At 34.1% G+C, this 23,726-nt stretch overlaps 4 protein-coding genes across 7 annotated transcripts; 2 read left to right on the forward strand and 2 right to left on the reverse strand.

Moving 5' to 3' along the window:
- Positions 1–1,121: 1,121 nt before the first annotated feature.
- Positions 1,122–7,492, forward strand: Bm10934 (Uncharacterized protein; the record flags this gene model as incomplete). Of its 2 annotated transcripts, none has more annotated exons than XM_043073469.1 (21): positions 1,122–1,265; positions 1,700–1,809; positions 1,921–2,034; positions 2,086–2,193; positions 2,362–2,587; positions 2,750–2,902; positions 3,036–3,149; positions 3,342–3,455; positions 3,552–3,732; positions 3,805–3,934; positions 3,998–4,103; positions 4,496–4,602; positions 4,831–4,894; positions 4,957–5,066; positions 5,136–5,247; positions 5,374–5,543; positions 5,652–5,843; positions 6,009–6,168; positions 6,246–6,367; positions 6,648–6,807; positions 7,325–7,492. In XM_043073469.1, the coding sequence occupies 21 exons, from the start codon at positions 1,122–1,124 to the stop codon at positions 7,490–7,492; spliced, it is 2,865 nt and encodes a 954-aa protein (XP_042929403.1). The 2 variants fall into 2 exon arrangements, with proteins under 2 accessions (XP_042929403.1, XP_042929402.1); XM_043073468.1 differs by having other exon boundaries at positions 6,009–6,162.
- Positions 7,493–8,297: 805 nt separating this feature from the next.
- On the reverse strand, positions 8,298–12,500 carry Bm5450 (Uncharacterized protein; the record flags this gene model as incomplete). The annotated part of the gene is made up of 12 exons (XM_043073470.1): positions 8,298–8,424; positions 8,934–9,021; positions 9,178–9,339; positions 9,490–9,697; positions 10,142–10,241; positions 10,313–10,496; positions 10,618–10,759; positions 11,069–11,176; positions 11,242–11,419; positions 11,738–11,835; positions 12,215–12,352; positions 12,447–12,500. 12 exons carry the CDS (start codon positions 12,498–12,500, stop codon positions 8,298–8,300), a joined length of 1,587 nt encoding a protein of 528 aa, XP_042929404.1.
- Positions 12,501–14,955: 2,455 nt separating this feature from the next.
- Bm6778 (Uncharacterized protein) lies at positions 14,956–16,694 on the forward strand (the record flags this gene model as incomplete). 2 transcript variants are annotated; one of them, XM_001899545.2, is made up of 7 exons in its annotated part: positions 14,956–15,109; positions 15,445–15,527; positions 15,642–15,755; positions 15,830–15,895; positions 16,043–16,120; positions 16,349–16,420; positions 16,587–16,694. In XM_001899545.2, 7 exons carry the CDS (start codon positions 14,956–14,958, stop codon positions 16,692–16,694), a joined length of 675 nt encoding a protein of 224 aa, XP_001899580.1. The 2 variants fall into 2 exon arrangements, with proteins under 2 accessions (XP_001899580.1, XP_042929405.1); XM_043073471.1 differs by having other exon boundaries at positions 15,049–15,109.
- Positions 16,695–17,721: 1,027 nt separating this feature from the next.
- Bma-mtm-9 (Uncharacterized protein) lies at positions 17,722–23,076 on the reverse strand (the record flags this gene model as incomplete). Of its 2 annotated transcripts, XM_043073472.1 has the most annotated exons (13): positions 17,722–17,773; positions 17,895–18,022; positions 18,084–18,241; positions 18,513–18,609; positions 18,672–18,816; positions 18,892–18,994; positions 19,918–20,052; positions 20,445–20,549; positions 21,000–21,156; positions 21,268–21,396; positions 21,699–21,853; positions 22,306–22,480; positions 22,903–23,076. In XM_043073472.1, the coding sequence occupies 13 exons, from the start codon at positions 23,074–23,076 to the stop codon at positions 17,722–17,724; spliced, it is 1,713 nt and encodes a 570-aa protein (XP_042929406.1). The 2 variants fall into 2 exon arrangements, with proteins under 2 accessions (XP_042929406.1, XP_001899579.2); XM_001899544.2 differs by lacking the exons at positions 22,306–22,480; positions 22,903–23,076 and having other exon boundaries at positions 21,699–21,752.
- Between the last annotated feature and the right edge of the window lie 650 nt (positions 23,077–23,726).

Below are 23,726 nucleotides of genomic sequence, written 5' to 3' on the forward strand. Positions count from 1 at the left end.
AGATTCAAATTTGGTAACTTCTTGGCTGTGCTAGTCATCTCTTTGTTACAAATAAGTTCAAATTTTTTCATAAAAATTTGATTGGATTATTTTAAAAGAACATGGTACCGGTAATGATTACTTGCTCCCAGATGAATATTGAATAAACACTAAAAAAATGGCTAGAAAAGCACTAATTCAAAGGACTTCGCAATGCAGTATTCGATATATTGATATGCTTGGGGAAGAGATGGCAGTCGAATAGGGCATCATATTTTTCTAGAGAAAATTTTGTGAGTGAATTAAAAGTATATTTTTCACTCTTCCCCTACTGAGTGAAATAATTTCAAGCATTCATAATAATACCTTGTTAGTAGCATCCTTTTTGCGCCGAAATAAAATTTCAAACAAAGGTTATGAAATTCGTATCTCAGACATCTCGTTGAAGTGAGGGTGAATGCCTGGACATTTGGGATTCCAAAATACAATTATTTGTAGTAATATTCATTTGAGTTATGGGTCTCGAAGCTGTTTCAAACTGTAAGGTTACCATACAGAATACCTTCCAAGGCGTCCACAATTCATTAGTCTCCTTTTCCACTGCGTAAAACTATATTTTAAACGTTACTTCATTTCTCCTCAACTGTCTAACCTTTGATTCCGACCATTTATTTCCGTCTGCCCCATACACTGTCTCAGAAGTTGATCCAGTCAGTAATATTATTGGGATTTCATTCTTATTTGAGTTTTGATAAATATCCTGTGGAGAATATCATTTTCATAATAATAGTTGGGACGTAATGAATGTTTTTGTTCCCTAAGTTTTCATGACAGTAGAAGTGAGGGAGTTCATTTTCAACAGTGTACAGCAGTTACCGGATTACGACAAAAACTGAGAATGAAAAAATACATAAACGAGATGAGTTGGAAGTTTTCCGCTACTACAGCACTCCTCACTTAAACTGAATTTTTGAACACAGTACGGTAATATGGGGAGCTTAACGCTACCAACCCGGAGGGATTTCAAAAACGGTATAACAGGTGTTGAGGGCTGGATTTGGCATGTACGGAATTGGTGATGTACGAATTATAGGATGTTCTGAAATACCTGTAAGTGATAAAATGTTTTGGCCTTAGGAGCGATGTTCCGAGATGTACGCTGGTTGAGCAGTCGTCGGCAACAGTTTGTTGCTCTTTCTGCTGAACAAATAGCGTTTTATGAAGATGTTGGTGAGGTTCGACCAAAGTTGCTTCAGTGTTTACCATTCAACCAAACCAATGAACTGGTAATGTGTTCCGTTTGTTTTCACCTTCGTTTATTGTAGAGGTCGTGGTAATGGTGAACTTAAACAAGATCGTATAACTTGTAGTTTGCATTACTTTGGCACTGCAGACTACAAATTATTGATTAAAGAGTGGTTTGTAAATAGTTCTGAAACATTTGTGAATCGATACTTTGTAAAGTGGTATTCGATGTGACTCGAAAATATTCTGAAATTAAAATGTGATTATATGACAAAGGGAATGATAATTTATTGAAGGCGGTTCCAGAATTTTTATGTAAGCATAATAATGTTTAACCGTCAACGCAGACTGAATAGTATAAACTTCAACAATGTTAATGGGAAATGGCAGCCAGATTCAGCTGTTTTTGATAATTTTAAATTAATTTTTAGCGAAGAGATGTATAAGAAATAGAGCTTACAGGAGTATTTTTCAGGACCATCTACAGTGTTTTGACCTAAGCCCTTTGTCTGATGAGGCTTTAGCACTGGGCTATGCAAATGGAAGAGTGGTAGTAACTAAGGTAGCTGCTGAACCAGATATTAGGTAAGCTTTTACACTAGATCATCATTTAGAAACAATTCTTGAGGTGTAAATTGCTTAGTCAATATTTCCTTCCAGTACTTCCCCATTTGCGCATAAATTGGATCATTTCAGTAATCTGGATGACACTATGGAAACTATGGAATTCGTGTGTGATATGCCAAAGCCAGTTGCATTCTTAAACTTCAGTTCTGTAACGTATACTTACTTGGCTGCATGTCTGGAAGGGTAAGTTTTCAGTGTATATTCTTCGGATTTCTGAAAACGTAATTTTTTCAGTGGACGTTCCCAAGATTACACTATCTGCGTGTTCGACATCAGCAATCCGAAACTTCATGTTTTTTCTGTTAATTGCAATGAACGCGTGATGGATTTGACTTGGCTCAGGTAAGTAGTAATCCTATTTCTGTTCTTGATAAGTGCGGTTTAAATGTTAGCTTAATGACTGATTATTCAAGTTGTCTCCAAAATTACAAGCTGTTCACGTCATAGTTTTTCTTTTTGAATGATTAATCTTTCAAATGCGAAGGAGTGCTTACATATTTTGAAATATAGGAATGATCCTAGTATACTATGTTTGGCTTGTTCACGCTCAATGAAGTTTTTCGATATACGAGAAGGTGCGCGGCCAGTTTACTCTGTATCTGTTTCAAATCAAGTTCGAAGCATAAGTGCTGGTGACGTACATTTTTGTATTGCCTCCATCATTGACGATTTTGTTTGTATATACGATCGAAGACATTTAAAATCTCCGTTATATAGGATGCAAATTTCCTATTTTGTGAGTCATTTCTATGTTTTACAAGAATATAATAAGCCAAGTTATTCTTCCATCATTATGATTTTTCATTAACTAAGAGTTTCAAATTAGATCTAATAATGAGGTAAAGAATGGCTGCATAGTGCCAATTAATTGATGACTGAGTAATATGGAATATTTTAGAAGAAGAATGATACAGGTGCAGTGAAAATATTATGGAATCCTCATTCTCCAAGTTGCTTATCCTGCTTCCGCCGGAATTCTAGAGTTGTTACAGAACTTATATCACCATGCGAAAGCATTCTAGAGGATCATAGCATAATAGAAATTCCAAGTGTATGTTCTGATTATTGTTCACATATTGCTGTTATCTATCCATGTACCATAAGTTATTTTTGATAGAAGTAATAAGTAATGGTTTTTCCTTGGAGAAATAAACATTTTCTGCTATGAATGATGATTTGTTTAGTTTCCAATGTCAGATACAATTGATTTGATGCAAGGAGGATTTCGTGGTACTCGGTATTCGGAAGATATTGTCTCCATGAAGTTATCACATTCTTATTTACAACTCAATTATAAGGTACGTGAAGAATAGGTCTTATTTTTTTGCATTTTTTTTTGCAACATGGCAAAAAAGTAACAACTTTTCTGCCGTGTCTCAAAACGGTTATCATGCTTAATGTCTTAAATATGATGATGAATTGGTGATAATGTAATTTGTGACAGCTATTCTTCTGGCCGAAATCTCTGCTTCTAGTGAATTCCTTTCCAGTTCTTCGGCATTTCAAGAGTTTCTGGGTTTACCTGGCATCCTGAGAATTGTAATCGTTTGTTAGTCGTGGCACCAGATGGAGGACGTGGCGCGTTTGAAGTTAGGCTTGCTACGGTTCGTTATTCATTTCGAATGCAGTTCTTTGAAATATTGATGTTATGCTTGATTCGTCTACGAAAACATTTCTTTTGTTTTTTTTTTTTTTTATAGGTGAATAAGTTTGTGACAGGCGATTATTCATCGCAGGGCTTTGTTGCTCATGCATCTGGTAATCAGCTTTATGTGCGCAATGCAGATCCAGTTGTAACTGATGAATTAGCAGATATTTCATTTATCATGAAGAATCGTGCTGCTAAAAATTTTGGCTCTCCTTCAAGCACTACTCTGGAAGGTAATTAAAAAAAATAGAAACTGATATATCCAGCCTGCGTATTCCTAGCAGTGATTCGAAAATTAATTTCAGCGTATACACGATCTTGCAAAGAGATTATAGATTGTTGTCCATATTCGACGTCTGAAGTGAAATGGTTGTGGAAGTGGATACGTCATATGATTAATATAATGGATTGGAAACCATGTGTCTATGGGGCATTGTAAGCTTGCGTTTATGACTTTTCAAAAATTTTCTTTTTGTTGATGTTGTCCTGAACTTACAGGTTTCCGGGTGTTATGAATATAATGCAACACGGTTTAGATCCGAACAAAGATGAACTTACTACAGAGCAGATCTTTGTTTCTGATCCCTTACTTGGACACATTTCAGTGAGTCCTCATTCGCATACATTACCTTTAATTGATTATAATTTCATTGTAACTTTCTTTTCATTTACATGGTTATTTAATTATATCAAAATGAGGAAAATTCTCACATTTGAAACTTTGAAATTTTGCCTTTGTCAAAACACGAAAATTTTTATTCACCTCTACTTGTAATTCTTTTGCTAAGGTTTGAGCTCCGATACATCTGGACCTTAATGAACTGTATGATTCCTATCAAACCTTTAATATAATATTAAAAAAAAAAAATATATATATATATATATAATACATCCCTTAAGTGCCTTTTTTTTCTTATCATTTGTTCACTTTGTACTTACGAAGGAAAAAAACGCAGTACCTTGATAAAGTAAATATCAATATTGTTGATGTTACAGTTGTACAAAGGGAAAGAACGAGATCGGGTGCTTAAGATATGTGGTTGGCCTAATCTTGGAGACATCGCACAGCTCGATGCATTCATTGACACGAACTTTATGGAAAGGTAAGTTCTTGCTGACTTCTTTGATTAGGACGTCACTCTTATTGTAATATAACTGCTTATTGGAAGAGAAAATAAAAGCAAATAACATGAACACTGTTGCTTTTATCTCAGTTGTAGTAAACATTTTTCTAAGTATTTTTTTATTCATTGTAACGTACATATGAAATATCGAAGAACATAAAATTGATAAGCTCTTTTAATATTTCTAAAAGTTTTGCTGTTGTTCAGGAGGACGCAAAGTCGGGCAGTAGCTGCAGCGCTGATTACAGCCAATTCATCGAAAATGGAAAAAGTGGGCTCATTTCAAATTTGTGTTAGTGTGGTAATAATTCTTTTCTTCCCATTTTCTTTCAGATCCTGAATTTGATGTTAGAAAAGGGCAAAGAGTCGAATGATGAAGGTTTACTGGAAATGGAAGTTTTCCAGGAAGCTCTGCAATATTACCAAAGATCGCCAGGACAATGGTATCTTGTGCATCAGCTTATCAAATTTATTCTTATTGCGCTTGTGCCTCTGCTCTAAAATTATTGTAGGAAATCGTTTTCTGAAAATCTCAGAAACACTGTAAAGGATCCTTATTTCAATATGATCATAACATTTCTGAATAACCGTTCTGATAACTTTTCCGGCATTATTCATCAACAAGTAAGTTATACATCTTATCACTTCATGGAATAATTTGAAAGGCGTGATTGAGAGAACTTGGAAGTGAATGAATTAATGATTTGTTATTGTTCTTAAAAAATGGATATGTAGAAGACTACATTCCAGGACATCTCATTGGAAGACAGAATTGCTTTCGCTGCCATTCACTTTAGCGACCAATATTTTATGAAATCGATAAAGGAGTTATTCACAAATGCATGTTTATACCGAACACTTTTTGGATTGCTTATAATTGGTATTTCGTATGAAAAGGCTACTCATGACTTATTGTCTCAGTGAGTGTTATTATTATATTATTATATTTACTTGAAGCAAAAGAGCGAATGTGTACTGGATTTTTTGATCAGAAATAATTATATTTTATTCATAAAATTCTGAAATAGTGTTAAACTTATTTTATTAATATTTGGATACGTGGATTATACGGGTGACATACAAACAGCTACAGTTCTGTTGGTAGTGGGACGCTGTTTTATGAAGGACCAATCCTGGCCTATAACTTACTCGGCCGAAGGAGTTGCTAGTAGTGATTTCGAGTTACTAGCTACTGAGGATAATGAAGCATGTAATGAATTGTAAGTACCTCTCAGCTTTTTTAACGAAGCTTTTTCAAACCGAATTTGTAAAAGTAGATTATGAAAGCCTTGTATTAATAGGTTATTTACCCAGTATTGTAAATGTATCCATTCTTTACATTTCTTCTCATTTATTATTCCTTTCAATTAACTGGATATTTGCAGAGATGAACATATGAGACGAAGTTGTACTATTGTGTGTGATTATCTGGATATGCTGAACACATGGGGTATGTGGGTGCAGAGGGCTCGTCTTGATTGTATACTTGGATGGAGACGAGATATGATTTCAGTAGAACCAAGAATGAATCAAAATGCTGTACAAGCTAGTGTTTTTTTGCTTGAAATTTTTTTATATGCTTATTTATATAATTGTTTCTGTACTTGTAATTTGGTTTTCAGGCTGAAATTTGTTGTCAGTTTTGTCCACAGAATATCACATTAGATAAGACAGATACTTCAACAACTTCAGTGGTGCCCTCTGCAGTACTCGTACCTGCAACTCGACCGAACATTTCTACGACGTTAGTCTTTCTGCTTTTATTCAGTAAAATGCGACATGTCAACCTCACATGCGTAAATCGACTTTGTACTATTAAAACAGCGAAATTAGTATGGTTGCAATTTTCTATCGTTGATGGCTATTTTCTGGTAAATTTTTACTCATTCAGTTAATTGATACGTGGAAGCGAAGGGTTCAGTTGTTGTATGCCAAAGTTTAGCGTTTTTCGTAGTATTTTGAATTAGTAATAAACCAATAATTTACAACCATGATATACGAAATGATTAGGTATTTATTTTGAGGCCATCAGGTGCCCCATCGATTCCAGCTCGAGAAATGGCATGTCCTCGTTGTCTGAAGCCACTTCCTAAATGCATACTGTGTCATAGACACATGGGTTCTTATGTTCAGACAGAATGTCACGAACTTGGCCTCTTATCTTCTTGGTTCACCTGGTGTCAAGTACTTTTCACACTTTTTTTTTCGAAACTTGAAAAATCTATCAAATTTGTTACGCTTGTTAGATTCATTAGGGAATGAGTTTTAACTTCTGATTAGCTTTCATGTAGTACAAAACAATGGTGCTATTTGAAAAAGAGATGAGATGTTCTAAATTATATGTGAAGTAGGAACATTTAACTTGCGTATAATTGCTCCTCCATGTTTGGAAATTTCGAAGAAAATTTTGAAAGAAAAATTTCTTACAGCACTAATTAAAGCATTATTAATGGGTCTGTAAGTAATTTAATGATACTATAATTTCCTAACGAGCAAAAAAGTAATATATATTTTAGGTTTAGGGAATTTAGCCACTAACATGTTTTTGAAATGATATCACTAAAATATTATTGAATAACAAAATAAGAGCAGCTTGTTTTGTCACTGTTATTTGTCAATTTGAGATTTCAGTTAGTTGTAAATACATAAAAATGGGATTATTTAGAAAGATAGCACAAGTCTGGTCTGATTTTTTGTTTAGAAATGCCGTCATGGTGGTCACATGGCACATTTATGGCATTGGTTCAATGGTCATGCGGAATGCGCGGCAAGTGGTTGTTTGTGCAACTGCAAAATGGAAGACATCGATATCGTCGGACTGAATGCTGAACTACCGCAGCCTTGCTTATTCTGTGAAGATTCATGCTAAATCTCGACGGAATTTGTCATGACCAGCGAGGATGTTGTAGATTCGAGGAGTTTAAAACTTCAAGCTCCGTTAGGATATTTCTTTCTCCTCTACATTTACTAAGTTCGTTTAAGAAGTGGAAGGGAGCATAGCGTGAAATCATTCGAAATGACATCCTATGTGAGGGAACGTATAATCCAGTTGCTGTTTATTTGTAAATTTGTGAAATCAGTTCATCTGTGTTATTTATACTCAGCTGTAACATTGGATGGAATATTGTCTACTGATGTCTTCGATAAAAAATTGATAAAAATTAACTTATTGAAACCATTTCACACTTCCACATTAAAAAATATTACGTTAACAGTAACAGTACTGCTATCGACAACTCATCGCACCATTTCTGTCGAAAATAATTCCTCGACTGGTTTTTATGCATTGTGTGTTGGACCTATTAATGAGTTATTACTAGTTAGTGATGGTCTGGAAGACTTTATGAAATTTCATTAATCTTAACATATTAGCAGCAAGGAAGCGAAATGTCCTTTGAAAATATGTGGAGATGTTAGCGAGCGACCGAAATATTCCCTTACGGCAGTAAGAAACATACATACAGGACATGAGAAAGTTCTAATAATATCAGTGAATAGAAAAAGCTTTTCAAATAGTCGTTGCAAGCGAAAACCTTAGTATAGAAAAAGACCGTTCTAGATTATAAAGAAATGCACGAATTGTAGCTCTGTAAAATTGGCTATAGTTTGACAGCAGAATACAGACATAAAAATTCATGGATATATTTCGAACAATCCCATTTGCCATTTCACGATTATGCTGTTATTTCCTGCCTTTTCTTTCTGGAAAGCCGCACGCTTGTTCGACACAACACTGTTTCTAAGACGGGAGGTACTCTTTGGAGGCTGTTTTGTGATTTCTCTAAGGACACATGTATGCATCTGAAACCTCATTTCCAACTGTTAAATTTATAACAATACGAACATAAAGGCATGGCTCGACTGAAATGCTAGTGTTACTATGGCCAGAATTTTATCAGCAATGTGTATGGAACACTGGAAACATGATGAGTTGTTGCGCTTCTTTCCGGACACTTCGGATCAAATGTAATTTGTAGAGCCGGTGCAGTTGAACTAGCTTAGGTTTGGGAAGAATTTGTTCTTTCAAGCATTCCTTGTTTGTGTAAAAGGTCGGGATGGCTATATATTTCGTATTAAAGATTTTACTAATTCGGAAACTTGAAGAATGATAAGTAAGCATGGTGATCATCATTGAGCTGAAGTAATTTAATAAACACATGAAGGCAGCCCTAGGTTGTAAGATGGTATGCACTGAAATGTTGACAACCGCTGGGACTGACTAGAGCTATTTGAAGCTACAAAATGCAGAATTTTTGCTGGTGAGCTGCTCATTGAAGCATATGAAGGCGTAGGCAGTGTAAAATAAGTACCGTTCTTTTGTGAGATCATTTGAAACAGTTGGTACAAACGCAAGCGGATTCAACACAGGGACTGAGTTGATGAATCTTAGTGGGCCTCCTGAAGCACAATTAGCACTTTGCAAAAAAATAAGTCCAGGAAAAGTTTTACCTCACATCCTTTTACACACTTCTTTTTTCACCAGCAATTTCAGTAGAAAGGATAGTAGCTTTCACTTACCCTATCACTTGGAAGGAAGACGAACATAAAAGTTACCAACAGTTTTCAGCAAGCTTTTCTGGTCCCGACGTTGTCGCTCTCTACTGTATTCATCTATTAGATTGATTGCTTTCATGAATCTCATTTCGAATTCCATCTGTACGCTTGACACACACATCGACACTAGAGCCAGTCCAACGATAAAAAATATGAAAAATACTGAAAAAGTCCATATTTATGCATAAATTTTTAGCTACTCAAATTATATTCAGTACTTCAGTTAAAGTTGCAGTTACTAACATAAAGATGAGATTTCAGAAAAAGAGATAGAAAACTGAGAGTTTTAGTATAATGCGAAAGGAAGTTTACCGCATGCAAAATGGGGGTGATCTGGCATTTCATCTCCCAATCCGACGGTGGTTAAAGAGATGAAGAAGAAGTAGAAAGCGGTGAAATAGTCCCAGTGTTCCCATATGCGAAATATGAAGGAGCAAATTGCGATGTAAACAATGATTATTAGAATTGCGCCGTAAATTGGAAATGTTTCGTAAGCATCGTTCTCATTGTTCGTTTCATCCTGCAATAAATATACTAAATCTACTACGTCGGCTTTTCTATTCTCAATTATTTCAATTAATAATCTTTAATAAGTGATATAGCTGAGTGAATTTTCATTCAATCTCTGATTCTCTGCTCCATTTTTAAATGGTTAATACAAATAATCATAACACTAATTTTCGCAGAATATGATTACCAGTTCAACTGTTCCACTATCAAAATATAAGGAAACAATCACCTTCATGGCCAGTGTCACATAATCGATGTCATTGTTCGATTAATCAGAAATGTTAAGGTAAGTTTAATACAGAAGAGGAAAAATGGTAAGAACGAAGTAATCTACTGCATAATTGAATTTTCATACGACCTTCCAATTTGAATTGAAAAATCTTTCAGTTCACTCTGCGGTTTTTGCACGAAGTGAAAAAAAAAAAAAAAATGTATTAAAAAGTAAGAAACAAACGTTTTGGTTGCTGTCACAGTTATTGTTTTTCACCACTTCATGGATTTTTTTCATTCTAATTTGAGCTTCATTAGAAACCTGATACTCTCTCGTTCTCCACCTTAAATAGTTACATTATGGGCAAAAGGTATGTACAGTAGCATATTTATGCTAAAATTTCAATCGGCTCACCTTAATACAAATTGTGTGAAGCATTTAAAACATTTTCGAATAAAAAACCAAATACTGCGCACATAAAGAAGAATCAAGTTTCCAAATTCATTCAGTACTACCAACATGTACGGCACACCCAATAAAGCATATAAAATAGTAAAAATCCTGCCCTTGGTGGTTCGGCACCATATATTTCCATATCCTGAATTTTACAATAACGTTTTAGAAACCTGTATATAGCACTATCAGCGGAAAAAATTTAGCAGATCAGGACTCTTAGAAAATCTTTGTAAGGTTCCGCAACAAAAAAATGAAGAACAAACCAATGGTGGTGAAAATAGTGCCACAATAAAACACAGCATTCCAGTAATCGGCCCATCTCCAGAGATTGTGTTTGTAGGCCAAGATACCCATTAGTTCGTCGTATTCCTCTAGTAGCAGTTCAAGCCTTCTATTACATGTTATCTGTTTTGAAAGTGGTGCTATCTACAGTATCCAATTGAATGCTCCACATTTCAATTTAACCACAATTCAGAAGAAAAAGACTTCCTAAGCATGTGATTGAAATTTCTCTCTTATTTTCACAAAAGCCTAACAACTCAAATCATGATTACACAAAGGACATTAGCACATCCTGTTAGCTATTATTTAGCTAATAATTTCGTTAACAGATAGCTAGTTATATGATAAACTATAATTAAAACCAAATTTCTTTTCTCAAGGATTTATGACAAAGAAATTATTGTGCAATTGGAAGTATTCTAGAAAGCTCACCCTGGTACTACTTCGACTATCATTTTGTTTTGTCGCTGAGTAACAGTGTGGCGATGTAAACAATCCTGATATTTTTTTCGCATAAATTTTGTGGCGCTCTACGGTTTGCTGTAAGTGTAATGATAATAAGGATCCAAAAAAAATACGACAATTGATATTGGTGATAAAATTACTTGGTCGAGCTGAGCAATGAGCTCACGTTCAGCAGGTGCTTCAAATTGGTGAACAAGCAAGCCACCAACAAGAGCATATGCAATTAGCACTAACAATAGTAATATGCATTTGACCCAACGACCAAATTTGAATTCAAGATTGTACCACAACAAATTGATTGGATGATGGCGGTTTGGCCTGTTCGTGAACATAAGAATGAAGAACGTAGTCTATACAATTTCAGTTAGAAAAAAACTTTCATTAGAGTAATCTTAAAATTAAGATCGCTGCATTGATATCCAGACATTTTTAATCTATCCATACCTCTACTATCATGTGCATATTTCCATCTTTGCAATAAGTAACTTATCTAATCTTAGCTTCGTATATGGCTACAAATAAATCCATTGAGTTAAGCATTATACTCAAGCAAATCACTACTGCTACACAGTACAGACAAAATTACACTATGATTTAATTTCTTTTAATATGTTCGAGATAAATTAAACAACTTACTTGCCGTGACTGTTCAAGATTTCTTCGATAACATCATATACATTTGGCTGACTGATTCCTTCCTTATAAATACTGTATTTACCATAATCTGTAGTATCCTGAAAGTCAAATCTCAAAAACTTTATGCACACACTTTCTGAATTCAGCTTTACACCAGATATTGTCAACAAGTACTTCCGGGAGATAAGCCCCGCTTTTTCGACCGTAAAGCGATACTGTGCTTCCAGCGCAAAAAGGAGCGTTAAATCTATACTCTAGACATGTTGCTCATTATCTTCAACGTTTGATTGCTGTTCATAATAGTATCAACTATGTTTTGGTTCATCCATCCCTTCTACTGTTGTTCTTTCATTCTATTATCTATAAAGTTTCAAAAAGTTTTAAATGGAGTGGTCAAGCAGCGAACAGAAAAAATGCAAAATGGTAAAGGAAGAAGCACTTCTATTGTACATCACCTCACATATTAAACAGTATTACCGTGGTAATATTGTTTGTACTCAATCCAACAAAATCCACGTTTTCAGCTTCTATAGACTCTAGCTTGTGAGTTTTTGAGTTTTTTAAAGCATTCGTAAGAAAATGTCGGTATTTTCTTCTGCAAAATTTCTGCAGTACCTGAAATTTGCATTTATAGGCATAAAGAAGAGAATTTGTGTTCCAAAGTGAGCTATCAACATCTTTATTTCATAATTACATCACAATATACGACCTTTAGTCCTTCGTCTTCTTGCTCACTGCCTGACCAAGTCAACTTCCATACCATGGATACGACTTCTAGAAATATATCACCTAAAATATAAGTAACTTGAAAGATAAGGAAAATGAAATACAGTCATCTGACAGTGCAAATAACTGTCGTTTAGGTTTATGAAATCCTCACTTAGCACTGTACAAAGGTTGAAGTGAACTGAAGTGAATGTAGACTACTGAACTGCGGAGTGTGAAATATATAATCAGAAGTTTAATCGTTCGAAAACATTTCCAATTTATCCTTATCATTATCAGTATTAAGGATAATAAAAGTTGTTATGAAATAATGGCAAATAGATATGTGAACAATAAGAGCTACATCGGTTTTACACTCGATAACAGTATTAGGAAGGGAAAGGACATTAAGACTGAAGAAAGGGCAAAAGTTTATCATTAGCTGATGTTATGATATCAAATTAATTCTATCTTCTGTGCTCTTAACACAAAAAGTCAAACGATATTGGCTTTAAAGACAACAACCAGGAACAGAAACATTTGGTAGAATATTGATGACCTTTAATGTGATTTAGTGATATTGATATTTTATATTTGTTATAAAAGAAATTGGTTGCCAATTTAGACCAACAGTTTCTCTCTGATTCCTTGGAATGGTTCAATTATTGTAAGACAGCAAATTCTTGTGATATCTAACTGAACATGATAGTTCACTCCCTAAAAACTTCTAGAGGTTTTCCCGCGCTCGCTTACTTTTCTTTAAGCTATGAAGATTTAGATGAAACTAGAATGCAATAATGTTCATTTAAAACTCAATTTAATCTTTTTGTGTCACCTAGCATAAACATCTACCCACCATTTCTTTCCCTTGTCGCATTTCTGCTTTTCTTTATACATTACTTGCTATAAATCCGTTTTGGATTACTAACGTCGTGGTACATGTATTGAAAGATGATATTTTTGTAAAGAAATTCAGAAAAAAAACACAAGAAGATGATTTTTAGTAAAATAACTGGCAAGGGAAATAATGGAAAAAGGTATGAATGATAATAAATCATACCATACTTTTGTCAAGCCAGTAAACCGGATAAGTTTTTGAGATAGATGGAAGAGGTATGGAACGGGAAAGTGTACTGTATGGGAAATGGTTTATTTGATGCCTTTTTGTGGGAATCATGAACAGAGCATATGGAAGGGAATACGTGAGAGAGAGGGAAATGAAAAATGGAACAGAGAGCGGAAAGCATTCCATAGCGCTTAAATCACAACATTCATTTTCAACAAAGTGCTTTACTGTTTAAGCGCTTTTCCCGAACGATATACACCGAGGTCGGAAACATTTCTTACACAAAGCCTCTCAGAGGCATTTTCAACAATAACAATCGCTTTCAATTTGAGGATGAAAAAAGTTAGGAAGATTCTCTGTTGTAAACTTCCACTTCTTAGCTTAAACCGAAACAGAAAATTATACGAGGAATGCATGCTTTTCAGTTTGCATTTCATGAAGAATGAGTCATTAGGATGCACGCATGAGTCAACGTCGAAAAGTCATATTGATGATAAATGAGCGGGATCCATCTTGATCGCTACCGGAGTAATTTTGCACCACTCTCCTCATAGTCACCAATAAGGAATGTCCATTTCCATATATATATATAGATGTATTGTTATGCATTAGTGAAGTAAACAATTAGTTACTTGCAAAGGTCATATGCCTCTTCTCTGCTGACCTTCCCAAAGGAAAGTTCTGTAGTTTTGCTTCTCTCACTGTCCTTCACTTCCAAGAGAAAATGAACATTGAGCCAGCGAAAGCGGTCAGTTACTGTTCTCTTTTATGCTGTCTGGAAGCACAATAGAATGCATGTCGTCGTGCTTATTTGCATGCTTACATGCTTCTTTGATGAATCAAGCTAACTTGTACAAGGATATCTTACCTTATTTTAGTGACACAGCTGTTCTAATTATTTACGCCATAATTTACTCAGCTTGAATGCAAGTAGATTGCATTACAAGTACCATATGACTAACTAAAGTGTAATTTTCCACTATCCAAGCTAGTAAGATGTGGACTTTTTCATATTATTATTCATTACCAAATGAATGACAATAACAATGCATCCACTGTCAAATTTTTACTTTCATGTACTTTGATATTTTTAAAACTAAATCCCAAAATTCACTGTTTATTTGTTTCTTCACCTTTTTTTTATTCAGTATTTTCAGCCAACAAAAGATAGAAAAGATATTAGGTACGATGAGACTGAAATAACATACCATCTCTCTTATAGAACGCAATGAGAAATGCAGTAATTGGAGTTGATCTTTGATTTAGAAATCACTTGAAAAATTTGTTGTTCTCCATTAAAATATATTGATCAATTGAATGAGTCAAGTAAATAAATGCGGCTGTTCAGTTTCTAGTCATTTATTCCTTAATTTTTGGAAACTTTTGTTCTCCTATCTGTCATTTCTGAACTGTGTTAAGAGATCAATGCTAAAGATGTCATTCAAGGATGTTATCTGAAAGAATGTCATTCAGTTGCACTTCGATCGACGATAATTTACATTTTTTGTCATTTTTTTTTCATTCGAATTTGTTATTTCAGATGATCAACTTTAGTCTTTTCGCGACCTTTTATCTTTCAGTCATTTTATCAGCAATTCATGGTAAGTTCTAAAAGTGCATATTTCATATTAGCTTCTTTTCATCTTCATACAGATTCATAATTCATACGACGGAAGGTAACTCAATGTGATTTTTCTGATGGATGAACGAAGTTATTGTACCTTATGTATGCCTGTAAGTTTGTTCAGAAAAAGCCATTGTGAAATCGATTAGAAACGTGTCATAAAAAATGGATAATATCATAAGGGGTACAATCAGTATTTTGAGAGTCTAATAGTAGCTGAATTTAACAGATGAACGTATCGTACTACTAACATGTATCCAAGTAAATTCAGTGGTTCTAATTATTCGCTCAATGAATTCATATTTAATTAAGGATATGTGTTCCCTTGTTTGGATGAGTGTCAATGTGATACAGATGACGAAGTAATCTATTGCCATAATGGCCGCCGAACTACAGTAAGTTCCTTTCAGTATATGAAATTTTGGATATTTAAGAGTTTTGTTTAAAATGTAATTTGCATAATGAAACACATCGCATGCATTATAAAAGACATGGTTTAATAATTCCAGCTTGAACTGCCAGACATTCGTTTGCGAGGATTTATTGTGATAGGATTGACAAATAATGCAATCGAAAAGCTTCCTGACGAAAAATCCATTTTGGAATTATTCCCGGACTTAATGGTAACGCAGAGTCATTGTTAACAATGAATATTTTAAATTTCGATAGGAAAAAGTTACTTCAGAATGAATTTAAGGCCATTGACGTGGAAGGTAATGCACAATTCGATTGCGAGTCGCTGAAAGCATATAAAAAAATTAAGGTAAACTACAGTAAATCTCTATTTCAACGAGCATTCATTTTGGCGCAACACTATTCCCGGCATTCGTAGAACTATTCAATTCACGAATTTATTTTCAAATTGAATTTTAAGCCTTAGAAAATCAGAATTATTTCATTGGTTCTGCAGGTATATAGTGACTGTAAAGGGACCGAATTGATGATAACGAGAGACCAAAGATTACTGGATATTGAGAATTCGACTGACGTAAGCACTATTTTTTTAATAAATGACAATAAACCACCTTAATAATACTGTCGTCTTCCAGTTGCGTTGTTCAAACAACTACAACTGTGACGAACTGACTGACATAGTATTATTAATATGCTATATTCACTGACGAATATGGTATGTTTCGAAGGGTGACTGTGCGCCTCCTTGCTGTTTCCGAGTTTCTTGTGTAAGATATACGTCCCAAAACAACACCTATTTCAGATATGTGACTTCCAGTGCCAGGTGAATAAACACTACAAAATCCTATACAACTATGTGGTGAAATTATGGAAGGTAATAGCTTTGTAGTCGTTATAGCGGTAAAGAGTGTAGCGCAGTTATAGTCAGACCGGATTTCAGCTCAATTAGTGCTGCAAGGAGTCGTGAGAAGTAGAGATCTTTCCCTATTTTCGCTACAATTAATAATCAGTATCAAATTAAAACAGTCAAACATTTTTAGATGCTAAAGATGAAATATGATGACATTGACAAAGAGAAGATTATAAAGGATGTGAAAGATTTCTTCGTTAATATTGCGAAGAAAATTGAAGAGTTACACACGAAATGACTCCCGTCCCCATGATGCAGTTCCGAAATTAATGTTTCAATGGTGCTGTAGTATATGCAACGAAGTACTCATCTATGAATGCCTTCTCAAAAGTTGGACAAGTGTAGAATGTCTCTTCTTTTCATCTTTAACGCCATTGTTCATTCAATGAATTCAAAGTTATTAATTTGCATCCGCTAAAACTGCAGTGTACAGAAACACCACTTGTAATTTACAGGAATATATGTAGTCATCATAAAACAAATTACTTAAACAATATAAAATCTAAACAACTATAATTCAAAGCAATATTTATATGTGTCACGAATAAACATTCAATGAAAACAACCTAAGCTAATACGAACGAAGCATCTCGAGAACATTTTGAATGTCCAATTACACGATTGTTAAAAGGCACGGAAATATTTCCTCAAAACAACCGTGTTGAGTTTATTATTCGCCTGAGGCCTTCCAAACCTGCTACTTCGTTCATATCCACCATGAACAATCCAAAAATATATAAAAAACAAAGCACAGAGTGAGATCAAGAAAATGTTTAAAGGTCATTTCCATACAACGTTTTAGAAGCTTCTTAAAGAATGAAATAAGAAAAAGCAATGAGCGATAAACTAGCTGCAAACTTCAACTATTACCACTTCTACCAGTAAGTTATAATTCTGAAACATCAGTTATGAAGTTCAAGAAAGAGGCTATAGCTAAGTTCAACGGTTTGCATTTATAAGAATAGAATCGCTGAAGTAGCTTAGCAATTATCTTCAAAAATCCGAGACCTGGTAACAGAATCTTTAGACGTGCAGGAATCAAAGCAAAGATTGGTGTAACTCAGAAGTTAATAAAACAACAAAAATAATGAAGCAGAAGCAGATGCTTGCAGGTTTGTAAATCACTGCTTGTAGATCAGTTTGAAGGTAGCTAAGTTTTACTGCTGTTATTTCAGAGCGTTTACTCCTGTTAAAAACAAATGCATGTTTTTCACTCGAATGTTCATAATTACATAACGATGTAATAACATGAAGGGGCAAATACATCAGTGGACTGCGCTAGTGAGTTGTATGTCCTTCGACAGTTCTAAAAGTTGTCTGAAAAAAGTCTAATTTACAGAAATTGTCAGAGTCTGGAGGAATTAAATTTAAACAACATAAAAAGTCAGCATCTCAAAATGTGACACAGTAGAAAAGAAAAAAAGACAATGAACAAAACCTGCGCAATGTCAGCACTTTTGACTGCAATTCCTTTTCACGTACTTTCCATTGCATCACTGTCTGCTTTATACCATCCATTTGCTTCCAATCACGAATCCATCGCAAAAACAAGCGTTCCCAAAATGCCTGAGAACTTGGAAATGACTTCGCAAATCAGACGAGACAGATGAAATACAACAAGGCTTACTATGCTTTGTGGAGCAACGCAGGGCCACAGGACAGCCGGATTAGGTTCATATAAAGCGTTCACGTAGGTACACAATATTTCTGGATTATTCACATATGACCAAAGCGACACTGTTCGTGTTTTAACTTCAAATCGTGCCTTTTCTTTCTCATTGTTCCCTACATAAAAAAAAAATGGGTTAAAAAAGCAAATAGCATTCAACAAAACGAAGAAATTCGATTGATCAATAAGGAATAGCTCATTATATATATATATATATATATATATATACTCATTTTTGTCATTAAATTTCTTCACTCAGCTACAAAATTACCCTGGAGTACCACTATGAATAAAATCCAGTTTATCTACTTTAGGTAAATCAAAGAAGCAGTATGATATTACATCAACCCATTTTATTAGCTAGATTAAATAAGACTTGAAAATTACCGAGGAACGACCCAAACTCGGAAGCATAAGCATGTTCAAACAGAAATATGAGGAACTCTTCGGTAAATTCAAAAGAACACGGAAACTGCTGGTATACCTTTAAATAATAAAGCATTAGTAAAAATTTGTAGCTGAATCACAACTTCTAAAATGACTAACCTGCCAAACACAATCCAAAAAGCAAAGAAACATGGGAGATTCATGCGGCCCCGTGATACCACCGGTAGCAAATGCAGAATGAGCGCATCGATAGGAGAAAGGATGCCCAGCACATATCCATTCTCGCTCAATCAAAGATTCAAACCTGGAAATAACATGTATCCAAACAAACTTCACAAAAACGACTTCCAAATTAACATCAAGAGACAATTTGACTCACCCTCGAATAGTACGGGAATCAGAATCCAGTAGAAGCTGTGCCAATGATGTTATCAAAAGAGTTGAATCAGTTCCTTCTGCACCATGCACCACTACAGGAACTTCTGAAACAACTTGCTTTGCGCATAATTTATTAAAACAGAAGCGAAAATTCAAACTGAAGATCAACAAATTCTATGACCGGAAATTATATGATCATTTCTTCTTGCTGTTATTCTTAGATAACATCTAAATGCAATGATGACATAATAATGTATTGCTACAGACCATTAATTGCTAAACTAGCTATGTAATTAACAAGCCCAGAGCTACTAATGTTATTGAGTCAGACTTACAATTTGCACAAACAGAGATCAATCAAGTCTTCCACTCTTCTCAAAAAAGAAAAAAAAAAAAACAGAAAATCGCATAACGAAATCCGGAAGGCTTGAACTCTATTATCTATGTTGCGAACAATACATTCTATATCAGATCTAAAACAGTCATTTAAAAAATATCCAGCATGCAACAATACTAAATCTAAACAAAAACAGTACGCATACCCTACTATTTTACATTCTTATAAAAAGTAATAATGTATCTAATAACCAAATAAATTAAATCGTTCAGTTTGTTAAAAACAAAATACTTCAAGAAGTTTGCTACAGTTAGGCGTTTTACAGATAAGTTGTCAACTCACTGAAAGTTGAAACATAAAGTAGTAAACAATTCCACTAAATTCGCTCCTGGAAGTGATTTCAGAAAGCTTAAAAGACGGTAATAAATCACCTTGAAAATCTTGGACGGAATAGAAGTAGAACGGATGTTATACGAGTTCTTTACTAAACTCACAAGCAGTGAAAGTGAGATATTTCAACTTGAGTAGCCGAAAAATATGTGCATGATTCTTGCACAGTAATTGGCTTAATTCACGAATAAATATGTGAATATCAATCCACAATTTTAGTTAAACACCCTATTAATTTCTGGTAACAATATATTTGTTGTAGTTGATTAAATAAATAGATAAGGAAACAAAAGAAGAAACCTGCACTGCCTTCACAATGAATACATTGCGCTACTGTTGCTGCACAGGTTAGCATGTCAGAAACAAACTGAAGCCAGCCACAAGAACCAAGACGAGATATCCAACGATCAATACTGATATTCGTTTCCGTACACACTGGAACAAGGTCAACGGTTGGAAGAGAAAAGAGAATGTTATTTAAAACCAAATGCACAAGCAGTTTTAGCAATTTTTTTTTTTTGTTTTCTTTCCTACCACAGAATTGGATCTGAATAACTTATTGCATATAAAATGTGAGGATACTAAAATAGGAATACTAGAACATATAGAATGCAATACTATCAAACATCAAAAGCTAACAAAAGCTGACCATCCCTAAAGAACAGAATTATATATTTCTTGAAAGTTTGAAAAAAAAAAAAAACGATTATGCAAAACAGCAGGAGAACTATGCTGAACTACAAAACTGATACATCTGGAATGCTATGCTTGATGTTTCGAAACAGAGAGATCATTACAATACAACCGAGAGGAATTAGAAAACTCACATTCAACTAATTTGACTAGCGCATCATGAATTTCTCTAATCCGTGGAGTGCTACCATATATGTATTTCCACTGTGAATAAAACATTTGCGACTCACATCCACCACCTTTAACTAAGAAAAAGTAGGCACTTCCAAAAACAAATATTCCAAACCACAACATATTTACATCAAATGAGCATCTTATTCCTAGTGATTCAGAGTCATTTCAAAGCATTTATTTCTCCAGCTTCAAAAATCTTTTCCTTTTTCTGAAAACGCAACGAAAAGATTATGAAAATAAACAGCAACTTCACATTGACCGACTCCATAGCTCGAAAAACTATTATAAGTGCCGCAAAAGCTTCATGCGTATAAGACTTTCTTCAGTTAAATTTCGAAATATTCACGATCATAACCAACCTTGTTTGGAAAAAATCTATAGGATTATATTTTATAACTTCCTTACCACTTTCTTTGTCTAAATATATAGCAAAGCTTCATTCTGTGATGGCAACATTACGTTTTGCACATCGGTCAACAAAGATAAAGTTAAACGAAATTTGGCACTGCATGTACCTTTATTTTTAGCGTTTTGCGCAACAGCTTTCGTACGTGTGTCAACAATAACTCCCTTGCTTGTCGAAGACAACAAAGAGTTTAGGATTGTCTCATCTTCTTTACATCGCCGATTTGTAGGGCCAACTAGCGGTTGTCCGCAACGGATAAGACAAGACTGCAAGATATAAAAATCACAGTTGTTTTAAAAAAAAACATTTAACTATCAGTCATGAATAGCAAATGGTTTTTAATAATTACTGTGAAACTAACAAATACCGCAGCAAACCTTTGTTTCGCCATGATAGAAACTTAATATTGGAAAACGTCCACCATCTCGAAATGTAGCAGATATTCTAAGATAATCATCTCCAATACCTTTTGGTACAATTACCATTTCAGGATACGTATTACACACCTATTTAAAAGAATATATTTTTTGGTTTTTTATTGGTAGTGAAAAAAAAAAAAAAAAAACCAGAATAAAACTCTCTTCTACTCGTTACCTACGATGAAAAGTGTATTATACTTTATTACTTAGGGTTTCCAAATATTTTCATTGAATTAGTGGTCTAAAGGTCTTCACATACTGCACCCTCCCAGTTGCACCCATAAAGAAATTAAGAAAGCACAACGCATCAGAACAGATGCAGCAAACATTATCATTTTACCCACAGTGATGAAAGCTGATAATCATATGCAATAGAAACAACATCATACTCGAAATCCTTTGTTGACAGCACTTATACGCCATCCATCTTTACACCGTATCATTAACTTCGCATATTCTTGTTCAGCATCAAAAGCAGTCCACCCATTATCCAGCACAGTAAAAGGACATCGGTAATAAAATGGGTAGTCATGCTGTATACCCTCTGAAAAGCAAAAATTCGTTTATTACCTTTTTTATCCTCTAGAACAGCACAATTCAGCATCAGAAACTGTATATATTTACCAACGACGCTTTTTGATATAGCTGCATACCATTTTTTGAAATCCATCTATTACGTATTTTTCTGGTATTTCAGACTGAATAAGCAATTAACAAAAAAGTAACAGTAGTGATAATAACAAAAATAATGAATAAAAAATAATACGTGATAAGTAATAACAAACAAGTTTTAAATAATAAACAAATAGTAGACAAATAAATTTTTTTATGATAATAATAATAATTAGTAATAACAATTGATAATAATAATGATTAACAATAAATAATAATGGTAATAATAATAATAATTATTATTATTAGTAACAATTAATACTAACAATAATAATGATTAAAAAGAACAATTAGTAATAATAACAATAATAATAAATAACTTGCTTAAATTAGATAATTTTTCTATAGAACGTGCAACGGCGAGGCAATCATCCAAATCATCGATTTCAAAAATGCAGATCATGAAGTTCTTGCATTTTAAAATCAGCTTTCCACTACGATTAAAGCTGTCTTTAACAATTGGCTCCACAATGACACGATCCACTGCACGATGGAGAAGCTGAAACCATTGCCTTTCTTTCATCATTCCTGTATAATTTTTGTAACACCAATTCAACAGCTAATAATTTGTCAAAAAAAAAAGTTTCGATCCAAAGACGAGTTCTAGAAAAGTCTTGTGCACCTTACGGAACTAAATACATAATTACTGTCACCATTATTACTACTAATTAAGAACACATTCGGTAATCCAAATCAAACTTCAGATTATGCTGCAGGCCTGCTTCCAGGCTCAACATCTCAAGTTAAAGGCCTTAATAAACAAGTGAGTAGCAAATATAGGAAACCGTAATTGTTGACTTTGATATACAAGTAAACTTTAACTATTGATATTAAACACAATCTGACTTAAAATCTATAAAATGAGTCGTTCATTAATAGTACATAAAATTGTTATTCTGTTACTAAATCATTTAAAGATACCCAAAGTTCACTGCTATGTTCCTTCCCACTTGGAGAATTTGTTGAACTCGAAGACGGTGAAAAAATCATATGATGACCAATGAGGGCCAGTGAACCTGGCTGTGGTTGTCGAGGACCTTTTCGTAAGAATACATTATCTACACGAGACCGTTCTATTGCCTCAGACAACTCCATAATCCTGAAATTTTGGTTGTCAATGAGATACAGCTGAGATATAGCTGTGAAATTCACTCACTCATATCCACTTAAACAAATTTGCACAGAGCGAAATAATCCTGATGATGCTGTTTAAATTTTTCCTTGTGATATATACAGCTTAGGGTTACAAGGAAACATCAGTGATTTTTTGGAAAATAAAACTTCCGCAAAAAGCCTTCACAGAATACTGCAACTGTGCATCAAGGTTTTACTTAAGATATGTAAACTATAAGGCTTTTTGTAGGCCTATAAAATCTGCTATGTGCAGATGAACAATATAGCCCAAAAAGTACATAAAGAGTATATTTTGGCTATTGAAAGAAAGATCAAACTGACAAAAAGAAAGAATGTAAACTTGAAGCCCTTTTCTAGATAGTGAAAAAAAGACAGTGAGATGGTTAGTACCGAATGTATGGAATGGCAGAACTGGATAAAAATGTATTGAGCAGAGCAATGTCTGACAAAATTATTAAGAAAGCGAGTATAGACATATTATCATCATAATTTATCGAACGTTGATACTACTGCAATAAAATAATACGAATAAAGTAACGGTAACAGTGTAGTCACACATTAAAAAATAGATTCACTGATGTCACTTATCAGACATGGGCTCGGACACGATT

The sequence above is a fragment of the Brugia malayi genome, assembly GCF_000002995.4.
Source record: "Brugia malayi strain FR3 genome assembly, contig: Bm_v4_ChrX_scaffold_001, whole genome shotgun sequence".
In the NCBI taxonomy this organism is placed as follows: domain Eukaryota; kingdom Metazoa; phylum Nematoda; class Chromadorea; order Rhabditida; family Onchocercidae; genus Brugia; species Brugia malayi.